Genomic DNA, 21,413 nt, shown 5'->3' with positions numbered 1-21,413 from the left:
GCCGGCAGGACCCCGGGGGGCTGCGCTGCCCAGGGACCCTCTGCCGGGCTGGGGGAATGGGGGGGGCTGCTGGAAGAGGCAGGGGGGGGCACCCTGACGGTGGCAGCCCCGTGGGGAGATGGAAAGGAAAAAGAGACGGGCACTGGCTGAGCGGCACGATCCTTTTCATGGCAGACGACAGATTTACAGAGACCGGAGCGGTGCGGGGAAGGGCTGGGCCAAACCACGCTGCACCGCCACAGAAATACAAGATCATTTATAGAAACAATGGGGGGGGGGGAAACGGAAAAACCCCCTCCCCTGCCCAGCAGAAAACGGGGCTCCCCCGGGGCGGGCGCCCGCTGGGCACCCTGGCACAGCACCCTGTTTGTCCTGATCCTGAAAGGCAAGGCGGCACGGGGGGTGTGTGTGTGGGGGGGTGGGGGGGGCCCGGCGCGGCCGGCACTAAACTACCACGGCTAGAACGATCCACAAGACAGCAACGGCCCCCGAGGGTGGGGGGCTGCCCGCCGGCATGGCCGGGCTTGGGAAGGGGTGGGGGGGGCGTGTGTGAGTGGGGGGGCGGCAGGGCCGAGCCGGGCCAGCCCAGAAGCCCCCGCTCTGCCGCCGGACCCTCCGGTGCTGCCGACAACACAACCACAAAACACACACACACACACGCACGCACACACACGTGTCCCCCCCCCCCCCTCCCCTCCTCAAGCCAGACCCCACCGCGGCCCCCCTGCCCTCGCCGCCGGGCCCGCTCCTCCCGCAGCGGGGCTGAAACTGGAGCGGGGGGGGTCTCTCTCCTCGCCGCTAGCCCTGTGGGCACCCACCCCGGCCAGCGGGGCTCGGGGCCCCCAGGGCACACTGGCCGCCCCCCCACCCCGTTCCTTGCTCACAGGAGGACGAGGCTGGGGTTGCGCAGCTGCCGGTAGATGGTGAGGAGTTTCTCTGCCGTGGCGGCTCCCTCCTCGCCGAGGGGCGGCCGGTCGCGGAGGGTCCGCGCTTCCCTCAGCAGCATCTGGGTGAGAAAGGTGGAGTTTGAGATGAGCGTGCGGTGGAGGGGGGCTCAGTGGGATGAGCACCCCCCTTTCTGTGGGGGCCCAGCACCCCCCCGGGCTCGCGGCTCACCTCGTGGTTGGCCTGGATCTGGCGCAGGTACTGCATGCGGAGGTCGGGGGGCCCCGAGCCCTGCGCCGCTTGTTCCAGCACCAGCGTCTGCGGGGAGGGGAAAACTCTGCTGGGACGAGGCCCCCCCCCAGCCCTGCAGAGCCCCCGACCACGGCGCTGGCCACGAGCCAGGCCTCTCCCCAAGCCAGGCACCGCGTTTGCTGGTGTCAAAGCACCTCTGGGAAGGCTGAGTCCCCACCCTGCACCGTGTAGAACAGGGTCCTGTTCCCGGGGCAGATGGCAAATACCTCCCAGACCCCAGGATCATCCGGGCTTGAAAAGCCCCTGAAGCTCCTCCAGCCCAGCCATGACCCTCCCCCTGACCCTTCCCAACTCCCCCAGATCCCTCAGCGCTGGCTCAGCCCGACTCTTCAACCCCCCCAGGGATCCCGGGGACTCCCCCCTGCCCTGGGCAGCCCATTCCAACGCCCAACAGCCCCTTCTGCACAGAAATCCTTCCTCAGAGCCAGTCTAAAACTCCCGGGGCTCTGGGGCCGAAATGCCCAGAGCCAAGGCTGGAGCTTGGGAAAGGGTCTGTGGCGGCCCCGTGGCCCAGCTGTGCCGGAGGCCAGGCCGAGCCGGGCTGTTTGCCACACGGTGGTGCCAGAGAAACCCTCCAGGAGCACCCAGAGGCTTTAGCCCGGGGAGGTTTTGGATTGTTTCGGGGTTGTGGGGGCCGGCGGCTCAGCCCCCCCGCGCAGCGTACCTGGATGCGCCGGATGACGGCGTGGTGCGTCCTGCACACGTCGGCCAGGGACGGGCTCTCCATCAGGATCTCCACGGCCTGGATGGGGCCCGCGGGGCTGAGGTCGCTCATGGCCACCTGTGACGGCGAGCAGAGCCGCGCTGCCACCAGCGCCGGGCCGGGGAGGGGACCAGGGCAGCCCCACGACCCCTCCCCCACGGGCATAGGGCTCCTCAAAAAGCTCTACTCCCTGCACAACCCATTTCCTCACCAGCCTGGTACGGGCAAGCACAGCAGAGGCGCTGCTAGCCCAGCTGGGCACCTCAGAGCCCTTGCCCAGCCCCGCCGAGGGGCATTTGCCCCCGGCCTGGCCCCAGTAGCCATCGGGTCCCCAGGGGAGCCCTCGCCACCAGAGCAGAAGCCTGTTCCCCGACGCCCCGGGCTGCCACCCCAGCGGGTTGAAGCCGTCAGGCTTAGCCCCGGGCACAATTAACACCGTCGCTAATCGCATCCGCGAGATTTGAGCTCTCAGGCGTGAATCAACCTGCGGCAGGTCCCCGCCGGCCCCTCGGCGCCGTGCGAGAGCTGGGCAGCCACTGGGATTTTTCCCTTTGTGCTCAGAGAGGGATTTTCGCATTCAAGGGGGACGAGCAGCGGCAAATCAGATTTACACCCCGAACCCAGCCACGTTTTCCCCTCGCTTCGCAGAGCCAGCAAAGCGCAGCTGGGCAAAGAAGCGGGGAAAGCTCTTTTCTTCCTGCAGCCAAGGCGAGTGTCCGAGGCTACCGTGTCCCAGCGGGGCTGGGTGAGGTGGCCAGGAGCGGTAGCCACATTGCTCCAGTGGAAAAGCAGCGGCAAAGGGGGCCCGCGAAGACCCTGCGGGCCAGCAAAGGGATGCTGGGAGGGGAGGGGGCATCTAGCAAGGGAGAGGGGCACAGATGGGCCTAGAGAGGGAGGCAAGTGGCCACAGCCTTTAGGAAGTCCTGGGTTGGGAGAAAGGGGGACCGGCAGCACCGCCCGTCCAGCCCAGCACACAAGCCCCCGCCCCGCAGCAGAGTAGCCAAAAGGCTCCCAGGTGGCCCCCGGGGTCAGCACGGCAAGGGCAGACATCACCCGGCTCCCGGGAGCCGGTTTGGTGGGCCGGGCGGGGGGTTTCTCTGCAGGGCTAACCCATTCCTTGCCTCTCGGACAAGCAGCTGCACCTCGCCTCCGTCCGGCGCCGCGCCGCGCACCGACGCCACCTCCCCGCCGCCGCTCAGCGCCTCGGCCCCGGCGTTCTCAGCCAGCAGCCAGCGCAGCGTGGCACAGCTCAGTGGCACGTCTGGGGACAAAAGGAGGGGAAAAGAAGAAAAAAAAAAAAAAAAGAACTTCTTATTACAGCCGCAGAATTGCCCTCCCCTGCGGCTCAGGCCAGAGCGATGCGAGGTCAGGGCCGAGGCGGGGGCCGTTTCCCGACAAACTGAGCTCGGTCACGCAGCCGCCGTGGCGTCCAGGTGCCAGCCCAGGGGCTGAGGTGCCTGCGTGGGGTCACGCAGCCCTCTGGGCCCAAGGAAGGGGCTGCTGGCCCCCCCAGCCTGCACGCACGGGCTGTGACAGTGTGCCACTCCGGCCTCTCCTGGGGGGGCCACAAGCTGGGACACAAACGCCTCCACCCAAGGCGATGCCCAAGGAACCCCCCGGGATGCTCCTTCACCCGGGACCCACCTGAGCCGGAGGTTTTCAGCGCGTTTTTCAGCAGCTCCGAGGACACCCTGATGGATGCTGCCGAGGGGGGCAAGTTTTCCTCTCCCGGGGCAGGTGGCAGCTTGTCAGTTTTCACCCCCTCGGGCTCAGTCTGCTCCCGGGAGACTTTGAGGAAGGTCTCCACAGGGTCTGGGGGGGCAGGGGGGGCAGCTGCCGGCGGGGAAGCATCCGGCCCGGGGGGGCTGCTCTCAAAACGGAGGCACTGGAGCATGTCAATGGTGCATTCGCTGAGGGGCAGGCAGATCCCCTCTCTGTCCGGGGAGAGGATGGGCGAGTCGTCGGGCAGGAGGTCGTCCAGGGCCTCGGAGGAGTCGGAGCCGCTGCCCAAAATATCCCGTAAACTGTAGTAGAGGGCACAGGAGATGGTCAGAGGCAGGTCCAGCTTGGTGTCCGCAGCAGAGCCGAGGGGCAGCGTCAGCTCCCTCTTGTTCCCAGGGAGGAGCTGGTCGATGGGGAAGGTGAAGGTGGTGGCCGAATCCACGGATTCCTCCTCTAAGGCACAGGGGCTGGCCAGGAGCTGGACGCAGAGGGTCCAGCCCTCCTCCAGGCTGTACTCGCTGCAGTTCTCCAGCAGACAGGAGATGGTGATGGTATCTTGGAGCAGGAGGCAGCTCCAGTTGGCAGTGACAGTGCAAGCAATGGGCTTCTGGCCTTCCTGGCTGGACAGCAAAGCCGCGCTCACGTTCATCACCTGGTTCAGGCTGGCCAGGGCTCGGTTCTTCTGGTCCACTGCCTTCTTCAGGAAGGAAACTCTGCAAGGACAACACGTCGGCGCTGAAACAGCAGGAGGGACGGCGGCCAGGAGGCTGGGTCAGCCACGGGGACGTGGCAGAGGCCGGTGCCAAAGGCTGCTGCCCGAAGGGTGCTGTGCCACCGCCGAGCCGAGCAGCCCGGGGCAGGAACCCGGCACCCTGAGCCCCCCGGGAACTCGCCGGCTCCTCGGAGCCAGGATCCATCCACGCCGCTCTGCCCGGGACCCCCCATCAGCCGAGCTGACCCCAAGGAGCGGCTCCAGCCACCCAGACCCCGGGAATCCCCCTGCGAAAGGGGATTTGGGGACACCCCCCCCCACACATACACACACACACTCGGCCCTATCATGCACCCGCAGACGGCCGCAGGCACGTGCCTGCCCTGCCTGTTCCCGCCGCCTTGGCAAGCGCGCCGGGGCGTCTGGGAGCGCCTGGCACCCTGCCTCTCCCACCTTCTGCCGCCGAGGCTGTAAACACCAGCCCACCCGCAGCGCCGGAGACGGCTGCGCCCCGCGGAGGGGGACAGGCAGCAGGAGGGGGGGCCGCCCTTCAATATTCCCTTTATCCTATCGAGGTCAGGGAGGGGCGATTCCCGCGCTCCGGAAAGGTCGGTGTTGGAGCGGTGGGTGCTCTGGATGCAGAGAAACGCAGCTCGGTGCCTGGGAAGCTGCAGAGGGAGAGCACGAGCGCCGAGCAGCCCTGCCTGTACCTCTCCGAGGTGTTGCCTATCCCGGAGAGCAGCTCCTTAATCCTCCGGCCAGCCTCGGCGGGCGTCAGCTCCACGTCGGGGTCCTCGGGGCTGCACAAGCCGCAGGTCATGAGGCGGCCTTTGGCGGACAGGGCCAGCAGCTCCGATTCACCTGCGGGCAGAGATGAGGGCGGGTGAGGCAACGAGGGCAGGTGTTGAGGGGGGGGCCCGGGAAGGCAGCTGGAGAGCCCCTGATGGCTGGGGGGGGGGCGGGCGGGGTGGATGCAGGGGGATGGGGGAGCACAGGATGGCGCTGCCTGCCGCAGGACAGCGGGATGGCCTCCCTCTGCCGAGGGGTGCGACGCAGACAGGACACGGACCACGACAGCACGTCCACCTCGCGCGCAGCTCCCCGAGAAGGGCGAAGGGCAACGCCACCCCCCCGCCTCATGCCTGGCCTGGCCCCGCGGGCTCCTGACAGCCCCGCCACCCCAGCCATGCTTCCCGGAGCTGGCCGCCCCCAAGCCAAGGCCAGGAGCAACTGGGGGGAGGCAACAAGGCGGGTGGGGGGCTGCAGCGCCCTGGGGGTGCCATGCAGGGTGCCCGGCAGCGAGCCGCATGCAGCGAGCGGGGCCGGGGGCAGGCAGGGCTGCCCGCTTCGCTGGGCGCCCCAAGAGCGTCTCCTCACTCGCCTGCCTGTTCCAGCCCCGTGCAACGGGCTCAGCTACAGCCACAAAATGCTTTTCCGCACCCCCCACTCCACCCCATCCTGACACTCTGCTCCCTTCCTGCGCCCCAGAGGGCGAGCGCCGGCTGCAGCGGGGACACACGTCATCACCTGCGGGGCCGCGAGCGCAGCGCGTGCAGGCTCCGAGCGGCCGCGCGGAAGCCCCCGGTCCGGACCCAAAACTTCCCCTTTCTGGGGGCGAGTCTCGTCCCCGGTCACTCGGGGCTCCCCGCCGGCTGCCCTCCCCCCGGTGCGAGCATCCCGGGGGGAACCGGCCGCCTCCTGCGCCGCCGCCGAGCAGAGAGGAACCGCGGGACAGGCGGGGAAGAGCCGGAGCTGCCAGCACGCCTCGCGTTCAGCCCGAGTCGGCATGCTCGACAGAAACGACTTACAAAAACGAGGGGAGTCAACAAGAACGGATGGAGGATGGAGCCCAATCTGGACCGTAAGGAGGGGTGGAGACGTACGGGCCGGAATAGGCAGCTATCCTGCCCCGCTCCACCCCAAGACCCAGCGCACGCCCCGCTGCCGGCAGTACCTTCTGACGCCCGAGAAGACAAGGAAAGAGCCACAACGCTACAGATACTTAAACTGGCCGGAGACAGGACGGGAGGCAGGACGCCAGCGCAGCTCTCCGCGTCCTCGGGGTCGGAGGAATCGCCGACCCAGTCCAGGTCGACGGCGGAGATGTCCGAGTGCGTGCTGTAATACATCCGGCTGCCGCTGCCGCAGGCGGCGCAGAGAATGGGCCCACGTAAGTAGTATTCCCTGAGCTCCGGCACCGTCGCCTCCTCCCTCTGATCCGCCTTGACGGCCACCATCTTCCCATAGTGGCCCACGGCCACCACGCAGTCACAGCCAGCGTCTCCAAAGAGCTGGTCGTCCTCGGCATCGTCCGCCGCCCTCCGCTCCGTTCTCAAGGCCCCGATGAAGACGATGGGTTCTTCCAAATGATGGAGAATCTTCACGGGGGGGTCTTGGTTGGAAACGTCGTGGCAGCCGTCGACGGTTGGCGAAGAGCTGAGGGCCTTCAGCGGCACGGAGCAGAGCTGTCCGTCCGGGAAGCCGCAGAGGATCATCGGAGACTCCAGCATGGCAGCGTCGATCCCGAAGAGCAGGCTGAAGAGGGGCTCTTCCAGCACGAAACCCCCCGAGCACCACAGCCCCTCCCCGGATCCCACGGTGCCTGGGGAGGACGCGCAGCACAGGACGGGCAAGAAGCGGGAGGGGGGAGCGTCCCCCTCGTCCCCGGGTGGGGGGCCGGGGCAGAAGCCCACCTCGCTGATCTGCCGGTACGGGGGACTCTCCTGCTCGGGGTGGGGGAGCTCGTGCAGTTTCATCCACCATTTGCCGTGAGCCTGGGACAAGGTGATGACGAAGCTGTTGAGCAGAGTGAACATGCACAGGCTCGAGTCTGGGAAGATGCAGGCGTCCGAGTCCACAGGGAAGACGCCGGAAGGGCAATTGCTTTCTTGGCCGTCGCCATCCGTCTGCTCCATTAACCTTCAAGCAGAGAGGGAAGAGCTCTCAGCCAAGCCGTGGGGCGAAGCCAGCGCTTCCCTTGGCCGCCTCTCACCCTGGCCCTCGGAAAGAAGCTCCCTGCAGCACAGCTTTTAGCATCTGCTGTGAGAGCAGCGACCCGGAGAGAGCCAGAGCTTCCGCCCGCCGAACGCTCCCGGGGCCTGCGGGAGGACGGGCAGGGAGAGGGCAGCGGTGGAAACCCCAACGCGTCGCCCCGGCCCGTGAGAAGCAGCCCCAGAGCCCCAGGGCGAATGGCATGGGGGCTGGCTTGTGCACTCTAGGGGTGGCAACCGGCTCACCTGCTCTGCTGGTCCAGGGAGACGCAGTAAATGCCGCTGTGGGCACAGAGGATGTAGAGCTGCCGGGGCTGGGGCAGCAGCTCCACGTGCCACACCTGGTCGGGGCAGCGGTACACGGCCTGGGTGGAAAAGCAGAAAGAGAAGTCACCCAGAGGGACAGTGGGGACAGGGCTGCGGGGCGAGGGAGCCCTGGGGCCCACGCTGGCAGGGCGGGCAGAGCCCTGCTCACCCGCGCGGGGTAAAGAAATAAACTCCTCGCTGGGCAACCCCAACTGCGAATTAAAGAGGTTATTTCCTGCAAACGCAGATTCTAAGGAATCTCCGGGAATAAATCTGGGCAGGACCCAGCTGGGCTTTCCTAGGCGGGGGGCAGGTGCCCTCGGTGAAGAGCAGCAGGGGGTCGGGAGAGGGGCTGTGGGGGGGAGGCAGCCCGTCACTCACACTCCCCGAGGGGAAGGCAAACAGCGATCAGAAAGCCGGTACGTGCTCTACTTTCCTGAGAGGGAGCGCAGTGTAGGAGGCAAATCCTGATATTACAGCGATGGCTTTCTTAGAAATGATAATAAGAACAAATTAAAAAAAGAAGCCGTGTATAACTCAACACGACGACTGCTGTTAGTCACAGCAAAGACAATAGCAAAACCCTTTGTAGGTGAGAAATCAAAGGGACGTCACTTCGCTCAGGGAGGGAAAAAACCTTTTCTACTTTAATTAATTGTTTGTCTCGCAAGTTTAGGCGAGGGGCCAGACAGCAGCACCCCCCCGCTCCCAGAGGGGGCCTCGGAGCCGGTTAAGGCGGTCTGGAGCTGCTCGTGAAGTTTGTTTGTGGATGGGGGGACCCTGATGGAAGGACCCCAGGAAGGAGTTTGGCCCCAGACTGGGAGACTGATGCCCCAGACACCATCGCCCTGCCCCGGGCCAGCGGCCCCTGAGCACCCTCCCAGCCCGGGGGATGCGGGTGAAGCCCCCCCTCCGCCCCGCTCACCTTCAGCACCTTTCCCTCCTGGTCGTAGACGTAGACGAACTCGCTGCCGTTGGAGAGGTAGATCTCGTTCTCGTGGCACAGCACCCGGGGCTTGCCCGCCACCAGCCCCCCCACCGGGCAGCAGAAGCCGGCCAGGTAGTCCACCCTGTGGCCCACGTGCGCCATGGTGCGGGGAGGGCGCGGTGCCAGCCTGGGGGTGCGGGGACCGGGCTCAGCGCTGGAGGAAGGGGGGGGGAAAGGGGCACCCCCGCTCCAGACACCACCGAGGGACGAGGGGACGGGAGCCCTCTGTGAGCACCCCGGGTGCAGGTTGAGCCCGATCCCCTCTCGCCCCCCCCCCCCCCTTCACCCCTGCCTGAGCCCCACAGCCCCCCCCCCGAGCCCCGCAACCCCCATACCGCAGGCCCAGCCCCTTGCCCCCCCATACTGCTCCCCTACACCCCCACCCCCCCATCGCTCCCCTCAGCCCCCAGCCCCACCCCACAGGCCCAGCCCCTCCAGCCTGAGCCCCCCAAACTCCCCCCTCAGCCCCCCCAGCCCCCCCCGCCCCCCCCTCACGGCCTCACCGACCCCCGTCCCACCGCCCCCCGCCTCACCCCCCCTCCCCCAAGCCCCCCGTTGTCTCCCGGTGGGGCTGCGGGTACCGGGCGGGGGGCGCGGGCGGCTCCGCTTTACGGCTGCGCGGCGGCCGCCGCAATGGGCGGGGAGTTTGCGACAGGCCGTAAAGCCGCGATGGGCGGGCCTAGGCCGGCACCCCCCGGGGTCGGTACCGGGATGGGTTTGGGGGCGGGAGGGGCAAATTCCCCCCGGGGGTGCTGGGACCCGCCGTGGCGGGGGCGCAGAGAGGAGCGAGGCGATACCGGCGGCAGCAGCAGCTTTATTAAAGCGCGGGGGGGGCCGAGGCCTGACCCTGCCCCATGGCCGCCCCCCATGTCCCGTGAGGAGGGGGCACGACCCAGCCGCTGGGATGGGCCCCCCCGTTCCCCAGCTTGGCTGAGGCTCCTCAAGCTGATCCCGGGGTGGCTACTGGGGGGTGTCGGGGGGCCTGCGGGCGGGCTGGGGGAGCCCCCGGCGGCGCGGGGGGGCTCCGGGGCCGCGGGCCCGGCTCAGCTGGTCCACGAAGGCCTCCACCTCGGCGAAGCACGCCGAGAGCCGCCCCAGCTGCTCCTTCAGGGCGCTGAAATCCCGGTACAGATCATCCAGAGCCCCCGACAGCGACCGGATCCTGCGCGGGGGGAGAGGGGTGAGGGCGTGGGGACCCCCCCTCAGCCAATAACACCCCCCCCCCCCCCCCCCCCCCCAGCGGGCCTGGCCTCTCCATCCCCCGCGGCCGCCTCACCTCCCGTAGTCGGGCAGCACGGTCTGGTGGTCGAAGAGCAGCAGGTTCCTCATCTGGGAGGTGATGGCGAACTTCCAGTTGTCCAAGACCAGCGTCAGGTTGGCGCAGCCCTTCCCCGGGGCCGTCGGGGCTGCGGGGACCGGAGGGGACGGGCTGGCCGGGGCAGGACCCCCGCCCCGGTGCCCCCCACCAGCCCCACCCGTGTGCGGGCAGCTGCCCGCCGTCAGGCAGGGATGCTCCGGCCCTGCCCGTACAGCCCCGGGCGGCGGCGGTGGCGGGAGGGGGAGTTACCGTCTGCTCCCTCGTCCCACGCCGCCGGCCGCCGCTTCGACTTGGCGGCAGAGCCCAGAGCCGCGAGGAGCAGGAGCGGGAGGAGACGCGACATGGTGCTGCCGAGGGGAGGACGCGGCGAGAGAGGCCGCGGGGGCGCGGCGGGGACAGGGAGCCCCCCAGCCCGGGTGGTGGCCGCGGGGTGTCGTGTCCCCGAGGGCCGGGCTGGGCACGTGGGCTCGGCGCTGTCGGAGCCTTTTTCTCCCCGCTCGTACCCGCGCCGGGACGGGGAAGGCGCTCGCCGGGCTCCGCTCCCCCGGCTCTGGCTCGGCGGCGGCTCCTGCCTCCCCTTTTCAAGGCGGGGGGCTGGCGCGGGGCCCGGCCGCCCGCGGCTCCTGCCCTGATTGCAAACAGACCGCGGGCCGCCGCAGAGCCGCGGGCAGGGGCCGGGGCGTCGAGTCCCCGGTGCTGCGGTGCAGCGTTTCCACCCCCCCCCCCCCCGCCCTCCCCTTCTAGTCCCGTCGGGAGAACGGAATGTCCCGGCCCCCGGCGAGTCCCAGAGCGCAGGAGACGCGGGCGCTGGCTCCTCGTTTCAGGGTGCTTTTATTCAACGTTACTCGCGGACCCTGCACCCGGGTCAGTCCAGTCCAGGCACCGCACACCGCTGCAACCCCAAACACCAACAAACCGAGGGGAAAAGCAAACCGCGGCCCCCGAGCCCCGCGCCGGGGCCGGGCAGCCGCTCCGCTAACGCCAGAGCCCGGGCAGGGGGGTGCCGGGGGTCCCTGTCCTGCTGGAAATAGCGAAGGCAACGCTGTCCTGGCGCAGGACGGGGCCTCCCACCTCCCTCCCGCGAGGAGGGCACGGAGCCGGGCTGGAACCGGTGCCCCGGGGATGGAACGGAGGCCTGAACCCGCAGCACAGGGGCAGGGGGGGCTCCAGGCCGGGGCAGGGCCCTGCGAGGGGAGAGCAGAGCCCCCGGGGCCCGCCTGCCCCCTCCCCAGCCCCAGAAGTGCCTGGCCCGGGGCAGCCCCCAGCCAGGGTTTAAAGGGGAGAGCCAGCCCGACCCCCCTGCTCCAGCCCTGCACCGGGGAGGACGCGGGCAGGGGGCGGGGGGGACAGTGCCAGCTGGGGGGGGCCGGCTCCTCGCCGAGCCCTGGCACACCGCAGCGGGGTTCCGCCGCTCCCCCCGCGTGGTCTCGCTCTGCAAAGGGGCCGAGCTGCTGCCCAAGGAGACAAATCGCTCTCTGCGGGGCGACACGACCCCAGGGCTGGGGGCACGGGGCGGGGGCTGTGCCCCGCCGGCAGCCCTGCACACGCCGGCCCCGAGCGGGCACAGCGCCAAGCCGGGAGCTGGCACATGCCCACCCCTTGCCCGGTGCCAAGGAGCTGGGGAGGGGGGGGGGTGTTGCCCGTCCTGCGGCAGGAGCGGTGCCAGCACACGGGGCCCCGCCTGGCAGAGCTGCCGCTTGGCCCAGCGCCGGTAACGGGCCCGTTCACCGCGGAAGCTGTCGGCACCCGGGTACCCAGCGACCCGGGCGGGCAGGGAAAGGGGAGCAAAGCTGCTGCGGGGGGGATGCCAAAGCCTCCCCTGCGCTGCGAGGCTGCTTTGGGCTGGCAAGCAGGCAGGGAGGGAACCCTGGGTAGCCACGGGCCCCCCCCCACGAGCCCCCAGCAGGCTGGGAGGGGGCGGGGGGACAGCCCGGCCTTGGTTTCCCGGGCTGGGGGCCAGCGTTACGCTAAAGCCGGGGCGCCCGGCTCCTGCTGCGACTACGGGGCTGCCCCTGAAAGGGTGCAAGGAGTAATTGGGGAGGGCTGGAGCCACCCCCTGCCCGGCTCCGCACCCCGGGGGGGGCCTTGAGGGGTGTGGGGGGGGAAGCGGAAGGGAGGACGGGGAAGGGACAAGCACCACTCCTGCTGCTTGAGCGTTTGCTCTGTATTGGAGGCTGGCGACGCGCCGGCGGGGTTAGGTCCGGGGCAGGTTGCACATCTCGCAGTGATCCGTGCCCGGGTGGTTCATGAAGGTGCAGTGCTTGCAGTCCCACATGGCCGCCGAGACGGCGTGCGTCGAGCCGCCCATGGCCCCGTACTCCTGTAGTCCTGAGATCTGGACCCCGACTGTGCCTGCGGCAGAGCAGAGCCCAGTCAGAGCCGGGCGGGGAAGCGCTGGGAAGAGGCAGGGCCCCTGCCTGAACCCAGAGCAAGTTTCTTGTCCCAGTGCAGGCAGGAGTCTCCCTGCCCAAGATGCTGCCCTCAGCCCCAAGGCCGGCACCCCGGGGAGGCTCAGCACCCGCAGATCTCAGCGCCCCACAGCTGCAGCCCCGAAGCCCAGCCCCACTCAGGAACACTTCTCCTCCTGCCTGAGCTTCCGTGGCGGCTTGAGAGCAGCCCTGTGCAGCGCCGGGACAAGGGACCCCTCCCCAAGGGACCCCCTCCCAGAAAGCCCCCCCTCTTTCTTACTGCAGAGCTGCTCGATGGTGGCCCATTGCTCTGATTTTTTCCAGGTCTGTGCAAGCTCCTCATTCTTGGTCCTCACAGCTTCCAGCAACAAGCTGATGCTGTCCTGGAAGCCATAAGAAGGCGGATCAGCGCCGGACGCTCCTCCGACACCCAGGCCCAAGCTGTGTGCCCAGAGAAGCGCCTCCTGCCCAACTCCACCAGCCACAGCAAGACGAAACTGTGAGTCTGAGCCACTGCCCCTCTCCTAAAGCCCCTCCGGGTTCCCCCGGTGATGTTCACGGAGAGGAATCCAGATGCAGTTCACCCCTTCTGCTCCCCCCAGCACTCAGACACACCCTTAAGCCCAAATCTCCACGCGGAGGGGGTTATCCCCTAACCAGGGGGTTATCCCCTAACCCGGCCCCAGCTGACTGGCACTGGGGGCTCAGCCTGACTCCCCAGGGGTCCAAACCCACCGTGCCAGAGCTCAGCAGCCCCGCAGGCAGCCCCGGCCTGATCTCCAGCTGCCCAGGGTCAGCCCGGCTGCCCCGCACATGCGCCGTCGCGGGCGCCCTCGAGCCTCTGGCAAACACATGGCCCCTCGCGCTGGCGTGTCGCGGCGGTGCAGATGGGAACCGGGGGCCTGGGTGCCTGCCAAGCCCCTGCTGCCCAGCCAAGAGAGGCAGAACTGCACAGCCAGGAAGTCGTTGGCCTCGCCGAGATTTGGGGGCTCTGATCTCGTTATCGTTACAACAGGAATTTCTGATGCTGAGATATTTTTAAAAATGTTTCCAGCTCTCTGAGCCGCAGCCAAATTGGCTCTGTCCGGTCTGCGACCGTGCTAACAACCACCACCCCCTGGCTGCTCTGAGCAGCGTGTTGAGAGCTCTGGGTCTAATCGGGGGCTTTGGTTTCACTTTTTAAACCTTCTACCAACCGCTCAGCCTGGAAGAAGCGGCATTCACCAGCCGGGGAGGTGCCTGGGGGTGGCAGGTTGGGTTGTCCCCTCCGCACGGCGGGAGGAGCTCAGGGCCCTGGGGATGGCGACGCGGACGCGACACTTTCCTCCCTGTTACGTACCCGCAGAGGCATCACCTCGTTTGTGACCAGGAAGAGGAGCAGATGGAAATCGGAAATGATGTCTAGGAAAATGGAGGAAGTATTTTGGGACAGGTACGTGGCCAAGCTGTGGAAGTCCTAGGGAGAGAGGAAAGTACCAAAAAGAAGTCACTTTTCCCCCACATGATGACTTTATTTTCCTATGCCAATCCACTAACAGCCACTGTAACGTTCCTGTCTCCTTTGGCATCAGCTGCAACGTGCCAAGACCCTCCCAAAGCCAGATCCCAGCCTGGCAGGCTGAGTTGCAGCCAACAACTTCCAGAGAAAAGGCTCTTTGGGTCCCCCCTAGCTCCCCAACCTGAGCACCTGAACAACCCCAGACCCGAGAGGAGCTGAGCAGAGACCAGGCAGCTCAGCTCAAAGCCCAGTCCCTGAGGAAAAGAGGCAGATGAGGCCAAAGCAGCCCCTTCTTCCCCATCCTCTGCTCTTGAACCCAGGGCCTCCTCAAAAACGAGGGCCAAAGCTGCTGCTGAAGAGCCGACCCGTCCCGCTCTGCCAGCAGAGCCACAACGGGCAGCGACCGCTCTGGAGGAGCCTCCGACACCTTTGGCCTCCTTAGAGAAACGAGCTGTTGCTGCTTTAAAGCAACTCGAGGCTTCTACGTGCTGGCAACACCCGGCCAGTGCCTCGAGCTGTCCAGCAGCTGCCTCTGCTCAACACTATGGGCCTCCTGCAGGAAACGGTCTCTGCGTTTTAAAAATCTGTCCAGGAAGAGAAGTCAACTCTCTCAGAACTGGAGCGACAGACCCTTGTCCCGCTCCCGTCTGCGGGTGCCGTGCTGTCAGCGTGGGGCTGGAGCACTCCCCCCCCCTCCAACTTCTCGGGTGGTGTCTGGGAGGCGCCAGCCCCGCTGCCCGTCGGCGTCCAGCCGCCTCATCAGCATGCAGACGCTGCGAGAGGGTTTGGCAAGCGCCGGGCTGAAGGGCCAAGGGGTGATTTAAGGGCACGGCTGCAGCCGTCCCTTGGCAGATACGGGTAAGTGCGAGAGAGACGGGTCGTCTGCGTTAAACCGCAGCTTTGTTAGGAATCACTCCTTACCTGAGTTTCTCCCAGCACATCGCGGTTCTCGATGGGGAATGGATTTTGAGAAATAGAAAAAGTGTAGACTGGATCCTTAGGGAAAGTTGTAGTAATCTAAAAATCCAAGAAAGGGCGATCAGAGAGCTGCCAGCAGGAGAGGCAAGTGGGATGCGGGAAGCAAAGCTGCTGCGAGCAGCCACGGCTCCGCGACAGAGCTCAGCCCCGGCCGGGATCTGCTGACGGCTTTTAACGTTTCGAGTGACCTTCCAACCAGCACAGCCCTTGGCTCCTGCCAGTCGCTTCTGACCGAAGCGGGAGGGAGATGTCCCGAGCTGGGCCCCGGCGAGCACAGCGCGATGCCGTGGAGATCATCCCTCTCTGCAAAGGGGGGTGTCGCCTTAACGCTGAGGGGTGACAGGGAAGAGCACAGTCCCTGTGTCTGGCCGTGGGGTGGCCAGGGGACAGTGCTGCTCCATTCAGGGCTAGAACAGGTGCCAAAAACCCACCTTTGTGCCTCCCTGAACGGTCAGCCCGTGCTCTGGGGTGCAGCCCTGCCTCCTCCCTGCACCCTGTGCCAGGGAGAGGGAACGCAACATCGCACCCACGTTAATGAGCTCAGAGACGAGCGTCTGGGCCAGCTCCTAAAGGTGAAACCTGTCCTGATTCTGGGGACTTTAAAGTTTTGGTGTCATTTACAGACTGCTGGGCCCCAGTGGCAAGGTCCTTTGTAAGCAGAGATGCAGAAATACCTGCCAGGATGGTTTTAACTGGAATAATGCCTTTGTTGTTTGGTTGTTTTTTTTTTTTTTAGAAAAAAAAAGAGACAAAACAAGATGCTTCAGAAATGCAGCTTTCCAGACTGCTCCTAAATGCCTGTTCCCTCAATCTGCTTTCATCTTAATTACACCCCAGGTAGCCCAGAAGCAGATGCCTTTACTACTCGAGTAATAAATACGCTCCAGCGCTGCCGCCTGGCACGGGGCGTCTGAGGGCTCCGCACAATGGGCCCGTTGTTCCGAACACGACGGTTCTCCGGGCGAGTCGCACGCCCCAGCCTCAGCGTGAGGGCTGCTCTGAGAAGCGATACACCCAGCAGATCATCAACGGGGAGGAAGGACAAGCCAGGGGAAGCCTCAGGGCTGCCAACTTCCCTGCACCCGCGGGACACTGCCTGTGCCAGGGGCAGCTGGACCAGAGCAGTTGCTCCGGGTGGATTTAATCGTTCTTGGCATCACCTCTTCACTCCAGCAATATCATCTGTCATCCGAATTATTTCCTTTCCTGCCTTCCACGCCGTAACAGTTTCCGTTCGAGCCGAAGGGCAGAGCTGTGCCCCAGCGCCTGGCAGCGCTTGCTCACGGGCAGGCAGCAGCCCTGCTCCAGCCAAGCTGTGAACTCCCTCCCCCAAGAAAAGGCGTTTCTGTCCAACCAATGTCTGCTGAGTCACTAAAAGGAGATGGATTCTTAATTGCTGCTAAGAGACAGACAACTGGAGCTTTCTAATGAGCTCCCCGTGAGGCAGTGCCCGGCACACGGATCTGTGGGGCTGGCTGCTTCCCCACCTGCGTGGCTACGGGCCAGTCTGGAGCAGGGGTAGGGCACCAGGCAGTGCTCTCCTCGGGGGGAAATGCCCTCCCCGGGGGGGCAAGCACGCTCCCGGCACCACCCCGATCCCCAGCAGCCCTGCAACCACCCCAGAGCGCCCCGGCCCAGGCCCCTCGGTGCTAGAAACGCCGAGGGGAAAGGAGAAAGAAGGAAAATCTGTCTTGTGAATCGCCTCCCGTGGGAATTTTAGAGGTGGGTTAAAGAACTTCACTCCGCCCCGACCGACTCCTGCTGAAAGCAAACAAGTGCAGCGAATACTTACATCTATGATTAGGTACTCGACCGGGAGCGGGCGAGCCAGCTGTGTGATCTCGTTGCCAAACTTGTCTATATCCTGAAAGAAGAAGAGTCTTATTATTCCTCAGCATGGAAGTGGGGGTGAAGCCCGAGAGATCCTGCCCCGGAGGAGCAGGGCATGGGGATCCTTCGCTCTGGCAGATCTGGGTGTAGAGACGAACCTGCAGGTACGTGGCTGGGTGCTGCCCAACTCCCCGCAGCTCCTCGGGGCTAGAGATCTCTCTCACTCCACAAGCCAGAACCTCTGTTTCCTCGTGAGCCAAGGGAGTGCGTGGTCACAAACCACCTTTACCTCCGTCATCGCCACGGCAGAGGTGCCTGGCGCTATTTAAGGAGCGTAAATGCTGTTTAAGAAGCAGTACAGTCTCAGAAGGGAGGGACAGCACCACGGCTGCTTTCTCAGCCAAGGCAAAACCAGCCACGAGTCTCTCACCCAACTCTCACCCGGGAATTTGAAATCCAGGCGCTTTCTCATACCTGGACCTGAAGAGCAGCATATCACAATGCATAAACTTGTTTTGCTTTGCCAGACGAATTGAACATAAAGTTTAATTATGGAGAAAAACGGCCAGCATATGTTCATTAATCATAAAATGACAATTAGACGTGATTTATGTCAAACATGCCGAGTTCAAACACAGCTTCAGAAATAAATTCATGAGAACTGACACTTTTCATTAAAGATTCTGTAAGAGGGGGTTGTATTTTCTACCTAAATCATCACTTAACATGTTATAAATCATTCATTGAGCCCCATATAAATCATATGCCCATAATTTCCAATCAGGGACCTTACATTAAAGTTTACATTCACTGAGCTCTCAGAAGTCCCAGAGGCTGCAGGCAGACCCAGAGCTGCCACAGGCCGGCAGAGCCGTCACCCCGACACCTCGGTGTGGCTTTGGGGGGGCCTCAGCGAGAGGCCATGACCCCCACCCCTCCAGCAGAGCCCCCCGCGGGGTTCTGAGCAGCTTTCCTCAAACCAAGCCAGCTCTGTGCATCAGGACAAGCTGCCCGGGGCTGACACCCTCCTCTCCCAGCCGTGTTTTCCCCCGGCACACGCCACTCCCCCGCTATCAGCGTTTCTCAGTTCCGCTCGTATTTACTCAGCGCAAATATGCGGCGCGGCAGCCAGCACCCCGCTCTCACGCTCTGCTCTCCCAGTACACCCAGACAGACGTGGCCGAGCAGGCTCTGGCACGCTGCTCCCCTCCAGGCAACAGCCCCCTCCCCAAGCATCCTCTGTCCCTCGGAACGGTTCCCTTTGTAAAAAAAAAAAAAAAAACCAAAACCTAAAAAAAAAATAAAAATTCTACTTTCCAGTCTTTGAAGCTCCTATTAAAAGCGATTTTGATAAGGATCTTTTCTCCTTGAACATGACAGGTTGTTGGCCCTGTGGTTATTTCAGCAACAAACCTGGTGGCTCGTGGCCTCAGATCTCTCTGGCTCTGACAGGAGCAGGAGGAGACGCGGAGCCCTTGCAGGGAGATCACAGCACCCGAAAGCTAACCCGCTTCCAGATCTCGGCGATACCGCAAGAGTCAGGAATCAAATCCAATCAGACTGAATCAGCTTCCCAAACACAATCCTGCCCCTGCAAGAAAGAACCTGCAACAACTCACACATAATTAGCCCATCTGGAATTCATTTTCAAATCTAATTAAGTTCTAATATGCAGAAACATTTTTCCAGCACCTGTTCGCTTTAATCTCCGCCTCTGGGGATTTCCATGTTAAATGCCTTCTTTTTAATGTCACGCTGCCGAGGCCTCCGAGACAGGCACTAGACTGTTACTACCACGCTGGAACCTCGCTCCCCCTGAGTCGAGGACACGTCCCAACCCCAGACAGAAAAGCCCCCCCGCCCCTTCTCCAACCCCCACGCACCATTTTATTAGGCAATTACGCTTTAAAGGCCTTAACAAACGTCAAGCTGGGTGAAAGACATCTTCATCCTGAACTCAGCAGCCGCTGGGGCCCCAGCAGCGCTTCTCGACACGTTATTGCAGCAGCTCGGGAGCCCCAGGCCCCCAAAGCTGTGAACGCCCAGCGGCAACTACTCCAAAGGGAGGCCAGGAAGGGGTTAACGAAGGCGCAAGTATTTGGCTCCTGGACAAAAATCAAGCAACAAGGCCTGGAGGATCTGGACAATGAATCATCCCGACGACAGGAGCAAAGTGGAGATTGCGTCAGGCGCGGCGATGGGAGCCCTGCGAAGCGCCGGTCGGAGGCAGAAGCTGCAAACGGACGGGGTCAAACGGGGCGAAGGAGGGGTGCGCCTGCGGGGGAGAGGCTTCGGGGTGGCCTCAGGATTTTCGATTGAGGGTAGAGGCTGAGCGAGGAGCCCGGGCGGGTGTCAGCCAGACGGGTCCTGTGTCCCAGGGCTGGTCAGCGCTGGCATCCCCGGGCGTTGGTTTTCCGCAGGGGTTCTCTCTGGCAGAGGTACCGTGGAGCCGGGCAGCTCTCTGTCCTTTCTGTGTGTTAATAAAGCCCAGCTTTGCTCTTCCCTCCGCTGATCCCGCAGAGCTTTACCAGGCAGTCCTGCCCCCTCGCACAGATAGAGCGGCTGACGCACGGAAACGAAGCAACTTTTCTAAGAGCGAGCGATAGGTCAGCGAGAGTTGAAACCCTTCTCAGGAGACTCCTCGTGAGCTAATCGAGCATCCTCCTCCCCAGAGCAGCTGGGACATTTAAGGCTAAGGCGGCTTTTCCAGTCCAACACGAAGCGTTGGTAGGAGGCCAGCCAGGGAAAGTCCTTCCCCGTTAGTGAAAACTCCCCGCAGAAGCCTCCACGCAGCCCGGCTGTCGTGTTTCCCCCAGGAAGAGGATTTCAGAGCCAACGGGTGGAAGGAGCACGTGTCCCGCTGGGGACGGCCCGGCTCGGAGGTCCCGTTCAGCGCCCGTCAGAGCAGTCGCCCCGGCTCAGGGCTCTGCCAGGGCCAGGCAGGACCACCCGGCACAGGAGAAGCCAAGGCTCAGACACCGCCTCGGCCGCTGTACGTGCACAGAGCACACGCGGGGCTCTGCGAGGGCAAAGGGCTCTTTCACAGCACTGGTGCCATTGGGAAGGGCTTTTTGTCTTACCAAAGAAACTCTGGGGGAAGATTAAGGCAGCTGTAAAAAGCAATTCGCTGCAAGGATGACATCTTCATGTTTGCGCTAAGCTGACACAAATACCTGCGATAAGAGACAAAGCCAGCCAGCCCCAAAATCCAATTATTCAAATGTTTCAAAGGGTCTGTAAAACACAGCAATCTTTTCCCCGCATTCAGGGGATGGTTGAGACGCCCATGAAGTCAACGGTGGGGTCAAAAATCAATACGGTTATTTTTTAGAGCCAAAGGGACAAAGGAGACGGCGCGAGGGCAGAAGACAGGGAACGGAAAAGTGGTGCTCAGATGGGCTCTCCCCCATCCAGCTGGGAAACTGGGTGAAGTGGCCACTGCAACAGCGTCGTCTTCACTCACAAAGGAGCGTGTCTGCGGCTTGACAAGAGCGACTCCTTCATGAGTTTTGTTGCGTTGAACTCGCCACGAAGCACATGCCGGTTGTGCAACGTTCCAGCTGGAAACGGCCGCCGCGCTGCGACACTCCGCAGACAACCTGGGAGGCCAAGGGAGGTGTTTGCTCCCTTCTGGCTAATCGTACCTGGGGAAGCATCTCCCAGCAAAGTCACTCGCGCTCACGCTGCCCAAAGCCCTCGGCTAGAGCGGAACTCCAGCCTTCACGAGCCAGGAAAGCAACGGCCACGTGTAGAAAAGCGCACGCTGCCAATTCCACTGGGGTGGCTCCTCTGAGCAGCAGGGCTAGTGGCCAACGTAAAGAGAATGGTAAAGAAATACAGAAATCACAAGGCTGGAGGCTCAGGAAAAACGCCTGGCCTCTGGAGGCAGGATAACGCTGGTGCCATCCGCTTTCCTACACCCGTGGAAGAAAAGCCCATCTATGCCGAGGTGACTCAGGTTGGGGCAGGATCAGCTGCAGCCCCGGGGGACGTGGTAGCCCCCTTCTCCCACTCCCCAAACACAAACCGTGGTGCAAACGCTGAAAAACCAGCTCGCTGGCCCACTAGAGACATGAAGAGCAGCACCTTTTCCTACTGGCAAAGCCGAAGGTGAACCGACTGCATCACCCTCTCGTGGGCAGACCCGAGAGTTCAATAGATTTTGCTTTGCGTCCGGACGCGTAATTGCTCTATAAATACATCTGTACTACACAAACATTGGCTTCTGGTTCTCATCCAATTAGAATAAATTCGTATCGCTCCTTTCATCCTAAAGGACTTTTCAAATGAATACTTGCACGTTACACAAAAAAAATATATATATGGACTTTTCTCTCTACCAGCGAGAGCTTCTGAGTCCGAGACAAAACGCAGCAGCTACTCAAAAGTGCATCTTTCTGCCCAAACCTAGCTGTGCGTGTGTGGGGCAGCACAGAGGGGAACCCCCGCATCGAGGAGTGGGGACGAAGCTGCTCAGCACCTGCCCTTCCAGCAGAGAAAGGGGGAGCAGGGTGCTGCACCACGGAGCAGTTGTCCTCCGCTGAGGCCACGCACGGGACTCCTGCTCCTCCCGCTGTATTTATCCAAAGCTTTGACACAGTTATTGTCACCAACCCAGTAACTATGAGGTAGTGTCTCTGACCTCAAGCCTCGCACATTTAATGAGACCCCAAAGGTTTTCAAAGCCAGGAGTGACTAAGCTTTCCGTTGATTTAAGAACATTCCAAAAAAAAAATTAAGAGATCCTACAGCCAAACACGTTT

General features: G+C 63.7%; 2 protein-coding genes across 3 annotated transcripts in view; both read right to left on the bottom strand.

Annotated features, from left to right (window-relative positions):
* Nucleotides 1-147: 147 nt before the first annotated feature.
* On the bottom strand, nt 148-9,281 carry FAAP100 (FA core complex associated protein 100). Its single transcript, XM_074922170.1, has 10 exons — nt 9,200-9,281; nt 8,556-8,745; nt 7,571-7,689; nt 6,289-7,253; nt 5,045-5,195; nt 3,545-4,335; nt 3,022-3,161; nt 1,862-1,978; nt 1,117-1,203; nt 148-1,006 (listed from the first exon to the last, which is right to left on the bottom strand). The coding sequence occupies exons 2-10, from the start codon at nt 8,718-8,720 to the stop codon at nt 881-883; spliced, it is 2,661 nt and encodes an 886-aa protein (XP_074778271.1). The 5' UTR covers nt 8,721-8,745; nt 9,200-9,281; the 3' UTR covers nt 148-880.
* Nucleotides 9,282-10,748: 1,467 nt separating this feature from the next.
* NPLOC4 (NPL4 homolog, ubiquitin recognition factor) overlaps nt 10,749-21,413 on the bottom strand; it is a 29,513-nt gene continuing 18,848 nt past the window's right edge. For both annotated transcript variants that reach the window (XM_074921868.1, XM_074921867.1), the window contains exons 13-17: nt 16,613-16,684; nt 14,764-14,859; nt 13,684-13,800; nt 12,625-12,727; nt 10,749-12,288 (exon numbers count right to left, since the gene is read on the bottom strand). In XM_074921868.1, the coding sequence (XP_074777969.1) occupies nt 12,131-12,288; nt 12,625-12,727; nt 13,684-13,800; nt 14,764-14,859; nt 16,613-16,684 (546 nt within the window). In that variant the 3' untranslated portion in view covers nt 10,749-12,130. The remainder of the gene's footprint in view (nt 12,289-12,624; nt 12,728-13,683; nt 13,801-14,763; nt 14,860-16,612; nt 16,685-21,413) is intronic.

Source organism: Athene noctua, chromosome 18 (genome assembly GCF_965140245.1).
Source record: "Athene noctua chromosome 18, bAthNoc1.hap1.1, whole genome shotgun sequence".
Lineage (NCBI taxonomy): Eukaryota > Metazoa > Chordata > Aves > Strigiformes > Strigidae > Athene > Athene noctua.
The sequence above is the reverse complement of the archived record's forward strand: the minus strand, read 5'-3'. Positions and strand labels throughout refer to the sequence as shown.